At 44.9% G+C, this 19,495-nt stretch overlaps 2 protein-coding genes across 3 annotated transcripts; both read left to right on the forward strand.

Annotated features, from left to right (window-relative positions):
• Positions 1-4,612: 4,612 nt before the first annotated feature.
• Positions 4,613-15,289, forward strand: LOC118173866 (ovomucoid). Of its 2 annotated transcripts, XM_035338806.1 has the most exons (8): positions 8,968-9,070; positions 10,055-10,074; positions 10,813-10,949; positions 11,484-11,541; positions 11,833-11,969; positions 12,670-12,730; positions 13,752-13,861; positions 14,327-15,289. In XM_035338806.1, exons 1-8 carry the CDS (start codon positions 9,022-9,024, stop codon positions 14,370-14,372), a joined length of 618 nt encoding a protein of 205 aa, XP_035194697.1. In that variant the 5' UTR covers positions 8,968-9,021; the 3' UTR covers positions 14,373-15,289. The 2 variants fall into 2 exon arrangements, with proteins under 2 accessions (XP_035194698.1, XP_035194697.1); XM_035338807.1 differs by lacking the exons at positions 8,968-9,070; positions 10,055-10,074 and adding an exon at positions 4,613-4,869.
• Positions 15,290-15,727: 438 nt separating this feature from the next.
• Positions 15,728-18,393, forward strand: LOC118173867 (ovomucoid-like). The gene is made up of 4 exons (XM_035338808.1): positions 15,728-16,219; positions 17,059-17,075; positions 17,555-17,670; positions 18,197-18,393. The coding sequence occupies exons 1-4, from the start codon at positions 16,165-16,167 to the stop codon at positions 18,240-18,242; spliced, it is 234 nt and encodes a 77-aa protein (XP_035194699.1). The 5' UTR covers positions 15,728-16,164; the 3' UTR covers positions 18,243-18,393.
• Positions 18,394-19,495: the final 1,102 nt, after the last annotated feature.

Here is a 19,495-nt window from a genome sequence, read left to right on the forward strand (position 1 = left end):
TTACTCACCTGGGTCAAAAGCCTGGGCAGTTTCAGAGCAGTCAGGTTACTCTCAAAGACCGTTCAATTGTCAAGTTATGCTATTTATTTGTTAAGCCTGGGAAGAGGCACTAAAGGATCGGATGCAAGGGCAGAGTTTAGTGGACTATTATTTTTGCACTCTTTCCATGAACAGCAATAGTTGCAAGTGTAGCCTCATGTGCTTGGGCAAGGATACAATGAAGGAAAACAAACAAAAAAGACTTCTCAGTGCCTGTTGCAAGTGCAATGCCAGGCACCTAAAATTTGCTGCTAAAACACAGCAGGTCTGTCTCTGCACAGTGCCTCGCAGCTGCTCTGGCTCCAGGGACCAAGTTCTTGAGCAGCACTGGAGCTGATGAACTCGCATGTATTTCACACTGAGAATGTTCCAGCCTCAGGAATCGTGACTTGTAAATGCATATTGCAAAGGCGATAATGTAAAATTATAAATGTTTTCTCCCCTTCTTTATTTGTCAAAGTTATCTTTATAGCCTTATCAATGTTTTCTGAGGCTGAAGTCATTTATCTTACAACAAAAAAGAGGAGGAAGAATGAGGGGAATCATTTAATTTCTTGATTGATAAGCGGGCTTTAGAAAGCTGTACTTAACATAGTCTTTTTATATTGAGCTGTAAGATTTTTTTGATCATTTATCAGCATGGTGTATATCAGCACTCACCCATCTGACTTGAAAAAAAAAAAACCCTTTCACTGACAGCCTCTGTACCTAAACATCATTCAAACTCTTTACCAAAAAAAGCTATAGGTTTCAAAACTGTTTGCTGATAATCTGCCTTGTTTTAGCTTTACTTCCATATGTTGCATTCGCTAAAGGCGTGTGGATGGGCCTAAATTCTCTGTTGCTGATCTTGAGGGGTGCTTGAGAATGACGCAGCTCATCCCACTGATTTTTTAAACTGTTCTCCTGGCACAAAAATATTCCAATGATATTGTTTTTACCACTTTTATAGCTAGATGTTCCTCAGGTAAAGGAAATTCAGAAATAATTATACAAACAGTGCATCCGTTGCAAAGGTCTACTTAACTGTCTGCTAGTAAAGGAAATAATTTGAGTGACTGAAAAAATATTTCCTCAGCCCTTTACGCTTAAAAGTACATAATTCTGGTACCCATTAATTTTGTCCATCAGCATGTTGACATCAGAAACATTCATTCTCTTGCTGTTATCATTTGATACAACTGTATTTGATTCCTTGCCATGCTCTGGACTCCGGTTGCGTGCTCTCCACCGATCAAGATGTAGATAAGAAGAAACCAGCACGGGGAGGGAGCTGATCTCCAGCTGGCACACAGCCACTCAGCCTGGGAGGGCTTTCCAGATTTCCACTAGCTGAGGTGCAGCCCCGTAAGTTTAAACATACTGTGAATTTGTAAACAAAGAGAGTTCACATAGCGTATTCCTTTCTGCCTATTTTTCATTCATAGAAGCAAAACTTTAATTCCCTTCAATTCCTCTGAAGGCTGAGGAACATTTGGAAATGTATTGCTTGAAACCTGTTTTGTCTGTTCCCTTTAAGGCTGAGCCACAAGGGCACTGCTGAGGACGGCAGTCGGGGCCCCCTGGCCAAGTGCCGGACCAGGACCAGATCTGTGGCACAGATGGTTTCACTTACATCAATGAATGTGGGATCCGTGCCTATAATGTGTCAGCCCGATAGAAAGAGCATGCCTTCTGAGTGACAGTCCCCTAGCCCCTGGCTTCTCCCCGTGCTTTTCCGATTCATTCTCCTTTTCTCCATCTCCACTTGCTGTTTGTGCTCAGGGGGATATCATGAAGATTTAGAAGAGAAAACAAAATAGCCGGAGTGGAAATCCAAATGATGCAGCTTATTCAGCTGTCATAGTTTTGTTGACTGATAGGATTATAGCAGAGATGCTCAAACGACTTCATTGTCAGTGGTTAACTCAAATGAACTCTCCTCCACTTGCATCATTTGGGGGCTTATTTACATTCCCAGCATCCATCTCCCTTTGGGAAAATGGGCACACTGGGTCTCTAATGGCAGACTTTCCCTCCGTCAGAGAAAGTGGGATGTGCAGTGACAAGAAACATCAGGGGGCTCGGGCACAGCAGTAATCCCAGTGAATAAGAACGGACGTGAAGCACGAGGCGTCCTGAACTCCCATTGCCGTCCGTGGCAGCATCCCAAATGATGTCAGCCGGATGCTGAGCAGGCAGCGTATGAATGGACATAAGCGATGCGTATACCTTCTGTTGACATTTTGTTTGGCAGTGATTTAATGCTAGCTTCCTAACACTGCTATTCTCCACAGGCTGCGTTCAAATACATGAAGAGAAGGATGCAAAAAGATGCAAAATATGAGACAAGTCACAGAACTGTGTCTTTGCTATGGAAGCATGCACAAACAGCCTCCTCTTACAGCATAAGGAGAGCACAGCGTAACCTTTTTCAAGGCCAGAAAAGGAAACTCCCCAAACCTCTGCAGATACCGGTGCATTCAGCTCTTCTGATACAAGAATTTTTATCGAGTTGCAAATGGGGCACAGTGCCAAGCCAGCGGGTGCAGGGGCCATAGCATCATACACAGCACAGCAGTCATCGCACACCTATTAACTCAGTAACTGCATTACTTAGCTAATGCAATTGTTCAGAGGTGGTAAAAGACCTGCTACGTACTTATTGCTCATAACCGTGCAGTAGTAAAAGCCCTAATTCAGCAACATGCTCCTTTCTGCCAGCACCAATGGCACTTCAGCCATGTCCAGCTGCAAAGAATCAGCCAGAGGTCTCATTAAAGCCCAGCTCTGTAGAATAAATTAAATTGTTCCTCTTTCTTTTGACGTTAACAATGAAGGAAGAAGTGTTAGCCATAGAAACCCTCCCCACCCAGCTCCTCCTGTTCCAGACAAGTGGCTTGCCTACAGCACCATGGTGCATGCTATCTCTCATTCTCATCTCCTTCTCTTTCCCACCAGGGAGAGCTGTGTATTTTCATTCTTAGCCACTCTGGAGAATATGAAATTGATATTGCACCCTGTCCCTCAGAAAGAAAATCCCTTGTTGCTTCTTTATTTACAAGAGCCTTCTTAAAAAGCAAACCATCATTCATCCCAAACCAAGAGGTTCCCAGTTTTCTTTTCACAAACGAAAGCAACCACCTTCATTTGTCTTTTTCAGATGTTGCTACTCATAGAATTTTTGCTAGTTCATTGGCTGAGATCCAGCAGCATGTTTCTGTTTGATGCTCTCCTTGCTCCTGCTCTGCATTGCCTCTGCCTGTGGTTTCCGATGGAAATAAAACTGCCTATTCTGTGCGTAGAAGTCTGCCTCTCTAGCTCCCCAAAGGACGGCAGAGCTTCAGCTCACCTTGTGCTGAGCCTGCCTGAAGCAAGACCCAGGTCCTGGCCCAAGGGGCCACAGGTGGTGGGAGGGTCTTGCTAGCAGAACTGGGCTGACCCCAGAGCCTTGAATCTAAGGCTTTGGCCATTTGCTCAATGAGTAAAGTTCCTCAGTCACCTACAAAACCAGGTAGGACTCAGAAAAATAGTTATTCTAGCGCTCCTGTTCCTCTGCTCAAGAACATCGCTTATTTGCAGCCAGTCCTCCCCAAAACACACATACTTGGTGTGCTACTTACCAAGCAGAGGGAGATGTAAACACCAAAGGTTAATTACCCTCCTGTCAGAAACGCTTCGTGGTCCATAGACATTGCTGTCAATCTTATGAAACAGAACCGAGGGCAGGAAGCACTGAAGGCATGTTCCTATGATAAATTAATGAGACTTGTCAGATTGCTGTGAAGAGATGATCCCTGTGCTTCATGGGGGGCTGTAACCTGCCTCCCCAGCCAGCTTTCAGGTCATAGTCCTACCCAGGACACCTAGCCCTCTGCAAGCAAGCAGTGGGATGCAGCTGTCCAGGGATCAAGAGATCTTCCCTGAGGCCTTTAGTATTCCTCTTTGCTGCTCAGTAACACGTAGCAATTACTCATCCCAACCATACTGAATTGCTTCTTCCAGCCCTGCTAGCTAGTCAATAAATATATCTTATTTTTGCCTATAAGTCTCTCTTGGCAACACCACTCTTTGGTGACTTATGTAGCTGTTTCAGATCCAAGGGACGCAGCCACGATCCCCCTGCTGCATGCTATTCTGGGGACACATGCTGCTAGATGACTGGTAGCACAAAAATGCCTCATCTGCTGCCCTTTAGAGACATGTTCAACTATTCCCCTGGTTTACATAACCTCAGAGCAATTTACTTTCATGGCAGAATACACTTATTCACTCCATTTTAACTATGCATTGAGCTATAAATAATGTCTCCATGCAGATAAGAATCAATTTTATTTTTTATAATCTTTGGAAAAAAATTTCCCCAGACCCCAGGTTCCGAAGGAGACTTTTGCAGCCCGAGCAGTGAAGCTGCCACGCTGGCTGTCTCCTGGTGGGCAGCACCACTCCCAGGCTGGCTGCTGCTCCCCCCCACCGCCTCCTCAGCGTTACTGCTTGGGCTGCAGTGAAACAGAGCACTCAGCAGTGCACAGCTGAGATCACTGAAGTGTCACAAAAACTGATTAAACCAGTGATTTCCACTTCCTCTGGCCAGCTGTAGGATAACATCTACTGCGTTACCTCCAAGCCACCTTCCCTGCAGTATATTTACTCCAAAGAGTAACTGCCTGAGCTATTGTCTAGCCAAATGTCCTGCTGCTTATTGCCTTCCTTTTCTGCTGCTTGTTCCAGTGTTTTGCCTCTGTTCACTCCATAACACTTGCCCAGTGGCATGGAACCCTGACCTGCTCTCCTCGCCATCCAGAAACCTGCCCAGAGCTGGAGTGTAGCATGAGCTGGTGGGGAATAAAGGTACGTCCTCAGAACTGGTGGTGCTGAGACTTGTGTCTGCACCAGGCTGCAGCACTGCAGTGAAAGGGTTGCTATTTTGGCAATTTTTTTTTTTGTTGTTTTGTTTTGTTTTTGGTGCAGGTAATTTTTCTGTAGGTTTGAAGGCTGATGCTCCGCTGCTGAAATGTTGTGATGGCAGGAGATCTGGGCTATAGCAGCAGCAGAGAGACTTTGGAATTATAGAGAGCTAATAATATTCTTAAATTTGAATGTTTTTTTTTAACCAATATTGTAACCTATGCTTTTTGATATGCACGCTATTTCTGGCCGTTCCTTGTAAAAATACACTGGGAGCTCTTCGTATCTCTTACCCATGGCCTTTAGCAAGTAAGAATTGTAGGAAATCTCTGGGGCTGTTCTCCTGGGCTGTGGAGAGATTTTATGTTCCTTCATTAACAAAAATCACTCACAGGAGAGAACACTTGTTTAAGTATTATACACATAAAATAACACAGGTTGAAAGGGCTCTCTGGAGTTCTCTAGCCTGACCCCTGCTCAAAGCAGGGCCAAACTCAAAGTCAGCTCAGGATGCTCAAGACCTTCCTTGATCAGTCATGGCTTGAATATCACAGAATGAGACTCCTGTCTGGTTCCTACACCACTGCTTGACCACCCTCGTGGTGAAGGATGTTTCCTTGTATTCAGTTAGAATGCTGTCTTTCTGCTGGGCAACTTTGAGGAGACTCTGGCTCTGTCTCCCCTATAACCCCATTAGGGAGCTGCAATGAAATCCCCACAGCCTCCTCTTCTCCGGGCTGAAGCAGGCTGGCTCCTACAGCCTCCCCTGCATGCCCTGAGCTCCGGTCCCTGACCAGCCTGGTGGCCTCTGCTGGCCAAGTTCCCGTTTGCCAACATCTGTCCTCGCAGTGGGGCCTGGTACATTTAATTCATCGCATGAGTAACGTGAAACCTGCAGGGTACAAAGTTCTGCCCAGGGTCCTCTTAGTTCAGGAAAACATTCACTGGCGTTACCTGAATCAAACTCTATCTAATAAGTTCTTAAACACATGAATATGTTTTCATAGTGATATGTTTTAATCATATCGGTGATTTTATTTGCTTTATTGCTTAGCTCAAACAGTGCCTTTAGGCACTAGGTGAGAGACAGATCTTCCATTTGTTCTGTATCGACTTCTCCAGATGTGTGGCTCAGTTCAAATAGTTACTGGCCACTCTGTGGCCAAAAGAAAGGCAAAGATGGAAACTGCAGTTTGAATTTATTCAGTTGGCATTTTGGAGTGATTAGAGACAATTTCACAAAACAGCTACAACTAGTCATTGTTATTTCTGCTTTTTACAACAGTTTGTTGATGCAAATAATGTGACAACCCACGAATGTTTGGAAAAGTGTAGTTAAATCATTTGTCCTTCATCTATTAGCGTATTACTTGCACTGAGGGGTCACATAACTGCTGAGAAAATGACCTAACTTCAGTTAGAGCCTTCCAGAGAATATGACATCAATGTTAATAAGAAATTATAATGGGAAATGTAAAACAAGAAATTCCTTGCATAGAAAGGAGAGGATGTTGCATAATGGCCAGATCCTGCCCTGCTCTCAGTCTGCTGACCCTCTGGAGCTCGTGACCATAAGATGTGACCCTGCCTTTACTTACTTAGAGCTCTCTGCCCTTGTGCTGGCTTCTGCACACCCGAGGAGTTCCCTTTAGCCAAACAGCCATTAGCCATATGCTGTACCCAACTTTGAGAACTGAAAGACTGTAATTCAGTGGACTGCACCACGAGATCAGTGGCAGGATTGCAGATGAAATCCTTCTTGTCTGTATTTCAAGGGGTAGCTATGAACAGCCTGTGGTTTTTCCATGCTTTTACCAAAGGCAGGACAAGCTGGAGCCCTGGATGGGGAGGATACAGATGCTGGCTGTGAGTCTGCTTCATGTGCTGATACTGGGTGATGTTTTTGCTGGGTGGTGTTTTTGTGCCTTGTACTCGAGTGGCTCAAGAAACAGTGGTGCTCCCCACTCAGCCTTAATTCAGCAGATTTCAGTCTCCCTGGTGTGTCTGTGGGCTGCGTGGTGAGCCAGTGAAGGAATTGATCTGCTGAGTAACAGACGGGTATGGCTGTGGGCTGAGGAAACCTGCTGGTGGCTCAGGGCCAGGAAGAGCCAGATTAAGCGCTGAACCTGGGGCAGTAGCAATGGAAAATTTTTCTGTGGTGTGTGCAGGCAACACATGGCAGCCTTTGGCAGGAAGGTGCTCTCCACCCATCGGGAGAGAGTTTGGTCCTGCCTTGGGGAGCAGCCCTGTCTGGGGCAGGGAGCAGGATGGATCATAGCACGGGCATGAGGCAACCTGCTGGATGCTGCCAGGTCTGGCCAGGAAGGATGGCGAGGACAGCTCACAGTGGTCTCACTGCATTGCTGGAGAAGGCAGTGCTGAAACTCACATTTGGCCCAGAAGGGTGCACCTCCCTCTGCTGTGCAACCATCAGCTTATGCAGGCAACGAGCAACAGAAGCCTTGGCATGCTCCTCTACGTGCTAGGGGGAAAAGTCTCTGGTTCCCAGTGATGCGTTCCGCAAGACACATAAGGACAATATATCTTGAAGATGTGCCAAATCTCTCTGAAATATTCATGCATGCTTCCTGTAATTTATAGAAGCAAGCCCAGAAGAAAAAAAATGTAATGCTTCTCCCTCTAAGGAAACCCATCTTTTCATGTAGAAATGTAATCTATATATTCACACATCCGTGCTGCGGCATCCTTAACGTGCCAGTGCCCACTATACATGATTCCATGCACTATACTGTGATTTATACGCTTAAAGGTCAAAGCATACCTGTTAGACTACTGCAATGCATCAGACACCAACACAGTTCCTTGGGCTTGCTTTTAGTGTTTTCAGCTGAATTTTGGCTGATTAATGGGTGCTGCCTTTTTTGTTCAAGGGAGCACCTGTAAAGCATCTCTTGCTCTGCATCTCCCACAATGCTAAAGTCCCCGTGGTGAAATACAATGGGTGTCCTTGCCATTTTGGACTGGTCAAAGGAAGCACGGTGAGAAACTTGAGGTTAAGGGCTGCAGAATTAAGTCACCTAAAACAGCAGGGGTCCAGAGCTCCTCCCAGGAAGGAGCCACTTGAAGAAATGTGGTGTGAAGGCTGGACATGTGAGACAGACAGAAAAACTGGGACAGGCTCTATGTTTTTAGTATCATTTTTTTCTGAAATGTCTGTAGGGGGAAAGGTTCTACTGTACTTTCAGGCATAGCTGGTGCCCTAATGTAAACAAGTTCCCCAAGCTTCAGAGTCGTTTGTTCTTAAGATGGCTTGGCAGAACACTTTGAATCAGTTCATTTAACTGTGACTAGGTCTGTAAATAAGTGCTCCCTGCTGATAAGGTTCAAGTGACATTTTTAGTGGTGTTTCACAGAATTTAACCTGCTTTCAAGCCTTCTACCGAGCTCTTCTATTTCTAGGCGGTGAAACTGCCAAGCCCTTTCCATTATCAAATCAATGTTAAATACCATTAACTTCACAGGTTAGATGCGGTCCTGCCAGCCTCACCTGGCAATGGTTAATCAGTTCTGCTGATGGCAAAGCCTCGACGGCCTGTGTTCATACCTAGTGGTGAATATCGAGGAATGCAGAAATTCGTGCTATCCCCTCCAATACCAAGTGGGAAACAGAGTTTTGTCGCCTGAGCTGCAGACGGGGTGGTCCTGATCCTCCGCTGCTCCCTGCTGGGAGATGTCTGCAGAAATGAATGAAAGAACTGCTGCTTGCTCTCCTCAATATTTTGTGATACTTAGGTTTCTACTGCAGTCTTAAATAACTTTTTTTTTAAGGTCTTAAAGGCTGTTTGTTTGGTTTTGACCAATGAGAGCATGTGACACTTGTCTCAAGCTATTAACCGAATGTCCAGCCAAAATCAATTGCCTAGGAGACGCAGACCATTACCTGGAGGTCAAGACCTCAATAAATATTACTGGCCTCATTGTACCAGTGACAGATTCAGCTGGTTGCTTCGTGTTACAGCTGAACAGTTTAGACACTGCATTTGTATATATTTGCAGCCCGCCTCAGAGAGACCATCTCAGGAGCAGAGCACCAGCGGGCAGCCTGCGGACTCAGGCAGTACTTCCACCACGACCATGGCAGGCGTCTTTGTGCTGTTGTCTTTAGTGCTTTGCTGCTTCCCAGGTGAGTAACCCTCAGGGTGCTGCAGGGGCTTCGTACCTGAGAGTCCTGACTATCCCTAAGAGAATAAGGTAGTGGCCATCAATTAGAGTTCTCCCACAAAGAGCCAGGCTGCCTCGGTACGCTGGCATCTCTCAGGATACTGGAGTAGATTTCACAATGGTGTTAAATGGATCACTGCTGTAGCTAGGTGTCTGGAGTTCTGTGCTCCTAGCAGATGTCATTACATGTTTTACGCTCTTGGCACTGTTACAGTGCTTACGCTTGTTGTACAATTATAGAGAGTGGATAAATGCTTGAAACATGGCCTCAAAGAGGTGGTCAGACCTCCAGCAACTAGCCACGAAAATATTGTAATGGCACAGGCAAGTTCTGTGTAGAAACCTGGCAGCTTTCCTGCAATGCTTTTGCTGCTAATGGAGAAACAAGAGATGCAAACAAGCCCAACTCTGATGTTCTCCTTATGTATTTACATCTCATGAAATTACAAAATCAAAGACAAGTTTTTTTTTTTTTTACACTCAGTTTTTTTAGATTGTATGTCCCTGACAACAGATGCTGTATATGTTTGCTTATCCTGTATGTGACTATTTGCATTTGCATTTATCTGTATTGATTCAGGTTTCTTTTCAGATATGCAATAGCTGTTTTCTAGGGTCAGAACGGATGTGTAAAAAGATAAGGAAAGAAAAGCTATTCTTTTTTCAATTAATAAGTCTGCCTATCTCTTTAAAAGGAAAAAAAAGAACAAAGCTATTCAAAAAAACATTTAGTCAGTCAGCAATAAGAAACAATTATACTTATCACCATTAAAAAAAAAAAAAGTCATACATGGTTTACTTAGTTCAGGAAATCAGTCAGTGGAAATCATTCAGTTTGGTCCTCTGTGTTGGAATTTTACATCTAGGTTTCCAATTAACTGAGATATTATTGATCACGTTGGCTTTGTTTCACATTTTTTTTTTGCCTCTGTTCTTTTTTTCCTAGATGCTGCCTTTGGGGTTGAGGTGAGTAGGAAATTCTGTCTTTTTTTTTTTTCCTCCCTTCCCTTCTTACTTAATTAGTGTTGCTATAATCAGATCCTAGAGTGTAAAATATTAAATTATGCTGTTCTGCGCTCTACATCTATGCTGTATGTTAATAATGCAGTAGTAATATAAAATTGCTGCATTAATTCATTTCTGACCAACTCTAAACTGGTCTAAGCTTTAAACTGGTCGTGTGTGACTGGTTCTAAACCGATGGCAACAGACTATGATACCAGAAACTACCCTAAAACAACCTACTGAAAGAATAAAATACCGTGATGTTTTCCAGCTTCCAAACACCAGGTCTTTAGACCTGTGCCTTTGATTAAAACTGTCTGTGTGTGTTGAGAAAGAAAGAGTATTAATGGCAGTGCACTGGAGGGGCCATGAGAACGTGTGAGTGAGGGACCCATGCTCAGCCTGTGCAAAATGATGCCTAGAAAGCATAGGAGATCCCTGCTGGTTTATCCCTATGGGGGGGCTGCATTGCTGTAACCCTCCCTTCCTCCTCCTCCTTTTCCTCCTTCTCCTCCTCTCTGCATGGAAAGGTCTTGGCAGGAAGGATTTGCCTGTTCCCAGAATGACACACCAACACGTTTGTGCTGTGTCAATGAAAAACCCACCATGGGGAGGCTGGATCTGGTCGCTGCCATGTGCAAAATGAGAGATGATCATAAAACGCCTTCTCCATCCTGTTGCTGTGCTTTCCTTTGGCAGGTGGACTGCAGTAGGTTTCCCAACACTACGAATGAGGAAGGCAAAGAGGTGTTGCTCTGCACCAAGGACCTCAGCCCCATTTGTGGCACCGATGGAGTCACGTACAGCAACGAGTGCCTTCTGTGTGCCTACAACATGTGCGTACTGCGTAGGGGAGCTCATCCCACGAGCAGACAGCGGTGCCTGGGGCTCCTGGCAGCACCCCTTCCCAACAAACAGTGATCTGTCATGTGTCACTTATGTCAATTCCTTCGGAATGAGCTTGGGTAGCACTGCGTGACACTCCGTTGCCTAGACATCACTTTAGTCACTGTGTCTCTTTTGCTGGTGTAATTTATTCAGGCTTTTCTTCTCCATCTCGAGGATGAGCCAGATGACAGCCCCTAGGGCACATCTCATCCCAGCAAGAAGGAGCAAAAAGATGGAGAGATGCTCGACTCTGAACCATCCAAAATGGTCCTAAGGTCTCAGGGTCTTTACATTCCTACCAGCCACTCAGTGCCAGCTGGTCAGGGAGGATGGCACTACCTTCTCAAATACATACATACACAGATAAATTGCGAAGAGTCAGCCCTCCCCTCCCTCCCTTGTCTTAGGTACTTATTCCCAGCACCTAGGGTGCACCAAGAAGTCTTTGCTGAACTTCCTATTTTTTTTTTTTCCTTCTCCAGAGAATATGGAACCAATATCAGCAAAGACCATGATGGAGAATGCAAGGAAGCTGTTCCTGTAAGTGAAACCAATGGCAAAGGAAGGGGCAGGTTCATCTTCTGTGCATCCAAAGCTGCATATTGATTTGCCTAATAAATAATTCAAACACTAGATAAGAGAGCATAGGATATGTCAGAACCTTGCATTGGTCACCCTCAGGTAAATTTCATCATAATGACACACCTCAAAAAAGTATTTTTCCTGCTCTGGTGGAATCCCAAAAGGCCAAATGATGCATGCACTCTCCAGGTCTACTTGCTTTCTGCGAGCAAGCCCTCACTGGCGCTTTGTTGCATGTTCCCTCAACAGGCTGACTGCAGCACGTATCCCAACATGACAAATGAGGAAGGCAAAGTGATGTTAGTCTGCAACAAGAATTTCAGCCCTGTCTGTGGCACCGATGGGGTCACCTACGACAACGAGTGCTTGCTGTGTGCCCACAATGTGTGAGTACTGCGGGTGAGAGCTGCCTGGCAAAGCAACTGCGAGTCTGGCATGGGATTTCCACTGAGGCCTCTTCTGTAAGGCTCTTGGACTCCGGCCCTTCTTTCCCTGATAACTAGACCCTGTTTTCCTTTGTGATTAGAAAGAAATCCGTGCCTTTGATCTTGAGGGAGAAGTAGAGGGCTGGGTGGGGACTGAACATGGGACTGAATGCTTCTCTTAGCTATATCAGAAGGGCCTGTGTGGCAGGTACTGCCTTGCAGAGGACAGCAGCTGACCTAAGGCACACCTACACTGTCATGCAACCGAGCTCCTGACTCCCCCGACACCCTGTCCCCTCTCTTGCCCTTTGCATCATGCAGCACTCGAGGTGGTGCCATGGCCTGCCAGTTATATCTCACACTTTGACCCAGTGCCACAGAGCAACAGCATTTCTGTCTTCAAGACCATTGGGTACCATCCTGTGCCCGGGGGGGACCCAGGCCAAGTCCCCTGGGGGATGGCTGAAGGCAGCCTCCCCTGGAGGCCAGCCCTGAGCTTCCTCAGGAGGCAGGGGTGCTTCCAGGGCTGCTGTCTCAAACAGTGTGAGTAGTGGAAGCTGGACATCTCCTGTACCTGTGGCTGATCTCCATCGCTGGGACATGGAGTGTAACACAGCAGGATGCAGGCAGAGTTCCCTAACGTGGATCTTTCTCTTCACAGAGAGCAAGGGACCAGTGTTGGCAAGAAGTATGATGGCAAATGTAAGAAGGAAGTTGCTACAGTAAGTGTGAGCTGCCTAACAAAGGGTTAGCTTCTGGTCCTACTGATGCCAATGAAAATACAGCCAGTATTTGTAACAGCATCAGGAGCATCACTTGGGCTTCAGCACAGGGCAGACTTTGCCTTCTGCACATGTAATACACGTTATCCACATTCATGTCAGAAAAGGAAGAGGGTGAATGTGCAGGAAAGGATCAGTAAAAGATCATCAGCAGAAATAGTTCACCAGAACTTAGAGTAAGAACAGAGAATGGCTTTTGGGGTCAGATCAGTGGGCCATCAAGCACATGGTGGCTTGATGCAGAGCTCACTCTTAGGGGCCATAAGGGCTGTGTAGGGAGAGAGTAGAAGTAGGGAGACTAAGTACAGGTCTTCCTGAACACTATTCCAACCTCCAGCTATTTTCAGGTGATGGAACTTACCTAGGTGTGATTGCTGTGCAGTCAGTGAGCCTCAGTGGATTTCTTTCCCATGAAATTCTCCAGCCTCTTCCTGTACCCATATATATATATGTATATATATATATTTTTTTCCCTGTACTACAATGCCCCTCAGCAAGTGCAGTACCCATTTCAAAAAAGAAACAAAATCCCACTCCCATGGCATCTAGCTAAGTGCTGATATTTTAAGCCTATGGGAGAGATATGGGACCATTATAAGGTATCAGTGCTGTCTTCTCTCCAGACGCCAGCGTTTTTCCATTTAATTTCCTGGCTGGGTCGGGAACATGGTGCAATGTGACTGTAAGCATGGCACGTTCAGTGAGTGAGCTGCTGCTGCAGCTTGGAAATGCAGCAGTCAGGCTGTGATATACATCTCTTAAACAGGAAATTATGCTCTATTTTTATATTATTAAATTCTGGCATAGGAGAATCATACCTCAGTCAATATCAGATCGTGCAAGGAAGTTAATTATTTTTAGTAAGATTGCTATCGTTAGCACTGCAGCAGCAGTTAGGGGTTCAACCCCTTCTGCTATCGACTCCTTCCCACCCCTCACGTTAAGACTTCTTGTTCTGCAGGTTGACTGCAGCGACTACCCTAAACCTGCCTGCACGATGGAATACATGCCTCTCTGTGGCTCCGACAACAAAACGTACGGCAACAAGTGCAACTTCTGCAATGCAGTCGTGTAAGTGCAACCGCGGGGCGCGTTCGTGTTGTCGGCTGCCTCCTACAGGCACAAATTTGCACGATTTCTGCTTTCTTTGCTGACCAGGCGTTTGGGGCAGAAAAGAACACGAGGCATTGTACCAACCACTCGTTTTTTCTTTTCTTTTTATCAGGGTGTCCAAAGAGCTATGTCTGGTTTATTAGTATGGAGGGTTTGAAGACAATTAACCTGAATGGGGTTTTTCTTGCTTATTGCAGAGAAAATTAAATTTGGAGTTTTATTACAGTTCCCCCAAATATTTTTCAGAATGGGTTAAATGATTTCACTTGTTTCTTCATAATCAAATAGCTAATGAGACTCTGAGTCCCCTGCTTTTTGGCTCTGGGCAAGATCCTAATGTCTTCTCTAGAAGCCAAGTGAAAGAACAGATTACAGCACACAGGACTCCGTGTCTAATCCATTTTTCTCTCTCCTCACTTTCAGGGACAGCAATGGGACTCTCACTTTAAGCCATTTTGGAAAATGCTGAATATCAGTGCTGAGAGAATTCACCACAGGATCCCCACTGGCAAATCCCAGCTAGAGATCTCACCTCAGTTCATCTCGCCCTCTGGGGAACTCAGCTCACTCCTGATTTTCTTTCTCAATAAACTAAATCAGCAACATTTCTTTGTCTTGTTTAATGCTCTGCCTCATGCAATGTTTTCTTCTGATTTGTTGAATGATGATGCCAGGCTGAATATGTTCCATGCTCATAGCTCTGGGTTATAACAAGAACAACATCTTGCTCCCCTCACTGTCATAAAAGGCAGAAAATTAAATACAGATGCATAAACCTCAGCTGTGTGACTTTGCACATAAATGATAGTCAGACTACATTAGTGTTCAGACCCTTTTAGACAGTTGAAATACTGCTCTGAACTGGTGATGCTAGCTGATCTCTACTAAGGTATTCCTAGTGCACTTTCCCCATGCAGCCATCGCCAGCAAAGCACTTCAGCCTGGTGATGGGCAAGCCCAGAGCTGATGCCTGGCCTTCTGAGCACAGCCCTTACCCAAAGGTGTAGCAAAGCCCATATTTCTCAGTCATGTGAGTGGGCCCTGTTTGTTTTTCTGGGTTCTCCAAATTACATGTTTATAGATTTTCCCTTATCTTGGAATTTTATTCCACATATTTTAAAATAAATGTCCTCTTCAAGCTTGTTCCTATTCCTGTCTGCTTGTCTTCTCTCTTAGTTCTTAATAGCATCATGCTCCTTGCCCGTCCAAGAAGTTTTTGCAATCCAAGGACAAAATATACTTTTAGTTTTAAGAGTGTGACCTCTGTCATTGGTGCATTGTCTGTGAAAATTATTTTGCTTTTGTCCTTTGGTGGTGTATTGAATTGGTGGGCTTTTGATCCACAAAAGAGAAACATAAATAAATTGGGCATATCCCTTCTAAAGAGTAATGTCTTCCATAAGTGTTCCTTTTCCATGTTGGAATGAGGTCATTCAAAAAAAGGATGCTTTGGTGGTAAAACAAAGGATTTATGTTGAGACGGGCAGATGGATGAAGCAGACATTTCCAGTCTGGATTAAAGTTTTCTGGGATACAGGCTACAGACTTTGTTCTGTCATCATCAGGCTATCAGTCTGCTGCTGCAAATCTAGCCCACAATGCTCATGTTTTTTAGGGGAAATAGCAATTGTTACTTCTTTGCAGATGCCTGTAAAAGTTTTTCATGTGCTTTTCCAGTCCAAGGACTCCCTTCGGTGTCTGGGACACCCTCTTGCTTGCCCTCCCAGTTCACAGTTTTCCTGGATTTACTACAGTTTAATGATGCTTTATGGGATGAGGCATGAAAATAAAAGACCTTTCATTCTGGAAGCCATTCATTTCAGATCAACAAAATTTTGCTTGTGAGAAAGCCCTGCATGTAGCACTGATAACGTGCACATAGAGGAAATCTGACAGCATTCTCTCTTTAGGTTTGTACAGTTGTTCTTCTGTCCACAGGAATTTTCCATGGTCCTTCAGAAGGCACCTGTCATATATTTCACTTCAAATAATGACACAGAGGGCGTATCTAACATATTTAAACTTCTTGTGATTCCTGTTGATAAAGAAGCATTCTTTATGGCTTACAGCACGGCTTACCTCTGCTAAGCATCATTAAGATTTACCACCCTGACAACAGACCAGGAATGTTATTTCAGAATAAGGGTGGATAAGACAGATGCGAACGCACGCACACACACACGTATGTGCATGACTACGATCTGAGGGCAGCATTAGGGCTGCATTCACTGAGGAAAAAGTGGACAGACGCCCCAGCCACCATGAGGACAGCAGGCGTGGTGGTGCTGCTGGCTCTTGCCCTTTGCTGCTGCCCAGGTGAGTGGCTTTGCTGCCTCCTGCTCTGTGCTTCAGTAAGTGCTGGCTGCCTTTAAAAACACAAAAACATCCTCAGACTGGAAGGAGCTTCATTCTACAAGGACTTATTTACTCCTAGAGAGATGGTGTTGAAAAGACTTGACATCAAAGACTATCACTTAGGGGGTAATATTTTAGCAACAGAACTGAGTGGGTAAGAACAACTGTGGGAACAGCTCCGCGCTTGGTGCTAGTTTATGCATAATGAAGGAGGTGACATGTACGTGGTACCACCCGGCGACTCAGACATCCAGTGCTTAACCTCTGAAATGTTGCCGAATCACAAATTATTTTCCTGAATGGCAGTGAATGTTTCTTGCAGTCATCCTGAACTGAGATGCAGTTTGAGAGCCTGAGCAGTTGTAGAAGCTTTAGAGGAGTTACACCTCACTAAATACTCCTGTTATTTAAGCAGTATTATGGAAATGCATATAAGAAGCTGCCTCCATGTACCTGCCAGCTTTATGGCCCTGTTTTCCTCAATAATGTGCTTATCTTTGAGTACATATCCTTGTTCATCCTGTGAATCATGGAAAATGACTTTCTCTTTTCTTTCATTTTGTACACCCTTTTCCATCTGGGCTGTAACCCTCCTGAAAAAAATTACAGTACAGAACCAATGTTGTAAACATCCAATATGGCACAAAATTTCGCCTGAAATTCCTTTTGTCTAAGAGTCATTTGCTAATAACCACTGAACTGAAAGTTGTTTGTTCAAGACATGCATTCAGAGCTTTCAACACTAACAGAAGAGATTAATTGCATTCATGTCATACTTCGACTTTTTTTCTCTTTTCCAGATACTGTTGCACTGAAGGTAAGGGGCAGAGCTGTCTACTTTTCTTCCATCATTTCTTTCCTGAAAGCAGTTTCCATATAAATCATTACTAATCGCATTGTGATCGAGCATTTGAAAATCCTGAGTCATCCAGCTGTCTGAACAATATTTGCCACAGATATTACTGGGTGAAATTGCCATTTTCATCTGATAGTTTCAAAAAAAAAAAAAAAAAGAAATAGTGCAGTATTCAGTTGGCATCCAAGTTATTGTCACGGTTACTGCAGCAGCATTTATGATATTTACACAGGCTTTACATCAGTAGAGACTGAAAGGGCACAGCAGGAACAAACCACCCTGTTCCTGCCCTGTCCCTAGGCTTTTTTTTTTTTTTGACATCTGCTGATGGACAGTACTGGGGGAAGCCCGGGGCGGTGGGGGTGTCTCATAACATCACCCTTCCTACATATCTGCTGTTGAGGGCGTTTTTGTGAACACAACACTGCATCTATCTACAGGGCTACTGCAGTAACTACGTCGTACCCCGCAATTTCTGCACGCTGGAGTACATCCCACACTGCGGGTCTGATGGTGTAACATATGCCAACAAATGTTTATTCTGCAATGCATTTCTGTATGTATGAAAATAAATCTCTTCACTAACTAAATGTTGAACCAACTGAGCTTAACCTAATTAATCAGTCTTGGGGACTGGTTGGAGAAGTAAAGTTGTTTTATTTTGTGGTTTTCTGTTCTCCTACTAGCAAGACTATTATTCTTTTTATTCTTTTTATTCTTTTTTTATTTTATTTATTTTATTTTATTTTTTAGTTGGGAGAATTTACCAAGAATTTCCTTCTTTCAGATATATAGAAGTAACATAAGTAACATTTAGCAGAGATCTTCATTTCCGTGTTAAGTAATTTGCTGAAGAGATCTCTTCCAGCAAATAAAATCTATTTCCTACAGACTATTTTTTCTTTGAAATTAAGACTTTATCTTGTCTGTGAATGTTAGCAATAAGAGGAAAGAGCTGGAATAGCTTTGAGAACATTCCGATTTGGTCAAGTTCCTCTGTGATGTATCCTTTACCAGAGGGAGGGATGCACAGCAGAAGTGCAGATGTTCTGTTTCTGGGGTACTGCTTCCTTTCTCTGCAGGAGAAGCCGTCGGACTCTCAGGTTGCTGTACCTTCGAGAGTGCTAACACCTCAACAGGCTCCAGCTCAGACAGGAGACTCCTCCCAGGCAGTATTCCCTATGGCAGAGGCTGCCCTAAAACCTCATCCCGAACTTTGAGAGCTCCTGATAAAGCCTGAAATGAAACTCTGCCCTATAAAACAAATAAACAAACAACAACAACCCTTCAGCATTTATGTCTTGTTTTAATAATGTGTCTCATGATGTTTTTTTTTTTTTTTTTTTTGTTTTTTTGTTTTTGTTTTTTTGTTTTTGTTTTTCTTAAGATGTTGTGTGATTATTTCACTGCAACAGTCCTGGGGTGTGGATATTAATGGGTAAATTACAGGGAGAGGGAATGCATCGTCTGATCTACAAAGAAATCAGCTCCATCTCCGAAGGCAACGAGTTTCTCTGAGGGCCTTCACCCAGATTTCCTAAAGAAACCCAGAGCTGGGGATGCAACCTAGTGCAGTGCTCCAGTGGCTTTATCCTGCTAAGGGCATCCTAAACAGACACTCGCTGCCTCCCTAGCAGCTGAAGAGAGGTGGTGAAGAAGGGCACTTTCCCAGCTACATCTTCCCCTGTGGAAGTGGGGTAGGAAACACACCTGCAGGTGACGGAAGCCTTTTGGCAGCCACTTTCTGTGCCTCCCCGAGCAGCAGGACAGGATGTTTCCCCGGGCAGGGAGCACCTGCCTGCCTGCGTTCGTGCTTGTGACACTCATCAGGGTGCGGGTGATTTTCGGAGGACTGCGAGCAAGAGCTTCCGCAGCCCGTTTCAGCACCTCACCCACCACTTAGCTGCTGCCTGTAGGTAATTGCGTCAGCTGCCACTTGTAGAGGATCCTTTGAGATTCTTGGGCCGCTGGAAATCTTGGCTGATGAAAGGAAGGGCTCAGAGTCATAGCGTTAATTTATTATTCATTACCAGCAAAGTGCCGGCAGTGCAGCGGGCTGTACGGGCAGCAGTCTCACAGCCAAATATTTAATGATCTTAAGTGACAACGTGCCACTTTCCAGAGACCAGAGAGAGCAGCTCTCCGGAGGGAGACGATTTATTTCCAGAAGACGTGCGTGTGTGCAACCATTCAGCACCAAGCCCCTTCCTGGGGCTGGGATATCCCTCCTGGGGGGGGATGTCTGGCTGTGGGGAGGCACTTCAGGACCATTACAAAGTGTGGTGGCAGTGCTGGGAGTGGGTGGCTCGTGGGCACCGTACTCCTCCTGCTTGTCTCCTCTGCTGCACAAGGGAGTCAGGTAAGGGATCACCAGCCCCATT

Source organism: Oxyura jamaicensis, chromosome 13, assembly GCF_011077185.1.
Source record: "Oxyura jamaicensis isolate SHBP4307 breed ruddy duck chromosome 13, BPBGC_Ojam_1.0, whole genome shotgun sequence".
Taxonomy (NCBI): Eukaryota; Metazoa; Chordata; class Aves; order Anseriformes; family Anatidae; genus Oxyura; species Oxyura jamaicensis.

Coding starts and splice junctions, on each gene's coding strand:
- LOC118173867 (XM_035338808.1), top strand. CDS start 16,165: ATGAGGACAGCAGGCGTGGTGGTGCTGCTGGCTCTTGCCCTTTGCTGC. Junction 17,671..18,196: donor TTATTCTGCAATGCATTTCT/GTATGTATGAAA, acceptor CTTTCTCTGCAG/GAGAAGCCGTCGGACTCTCA.
- LOC118173866 (XM_035338806.1), top strand. CDS start 9,022: ATGGCAGGCGTCTTTGTGCTGTTGTCTTTAGTGCTTTGCTGCTTCCCA. Junction 9,071..10,054: donor AGTGCTTTGCTGCTTCCCAG/GTGAGTAACCCT, acceptor TTTTTTTCCTAG/ATGCTGCCTTTGGGGTTGAG. Junction 12,731..13,751: donor GTAAGAAGGAAGTTGCTACA/GTAAGTGTGAGC, acceptor CTTGTTCTGCAG/GTTGACTGCAGCGACTACCC.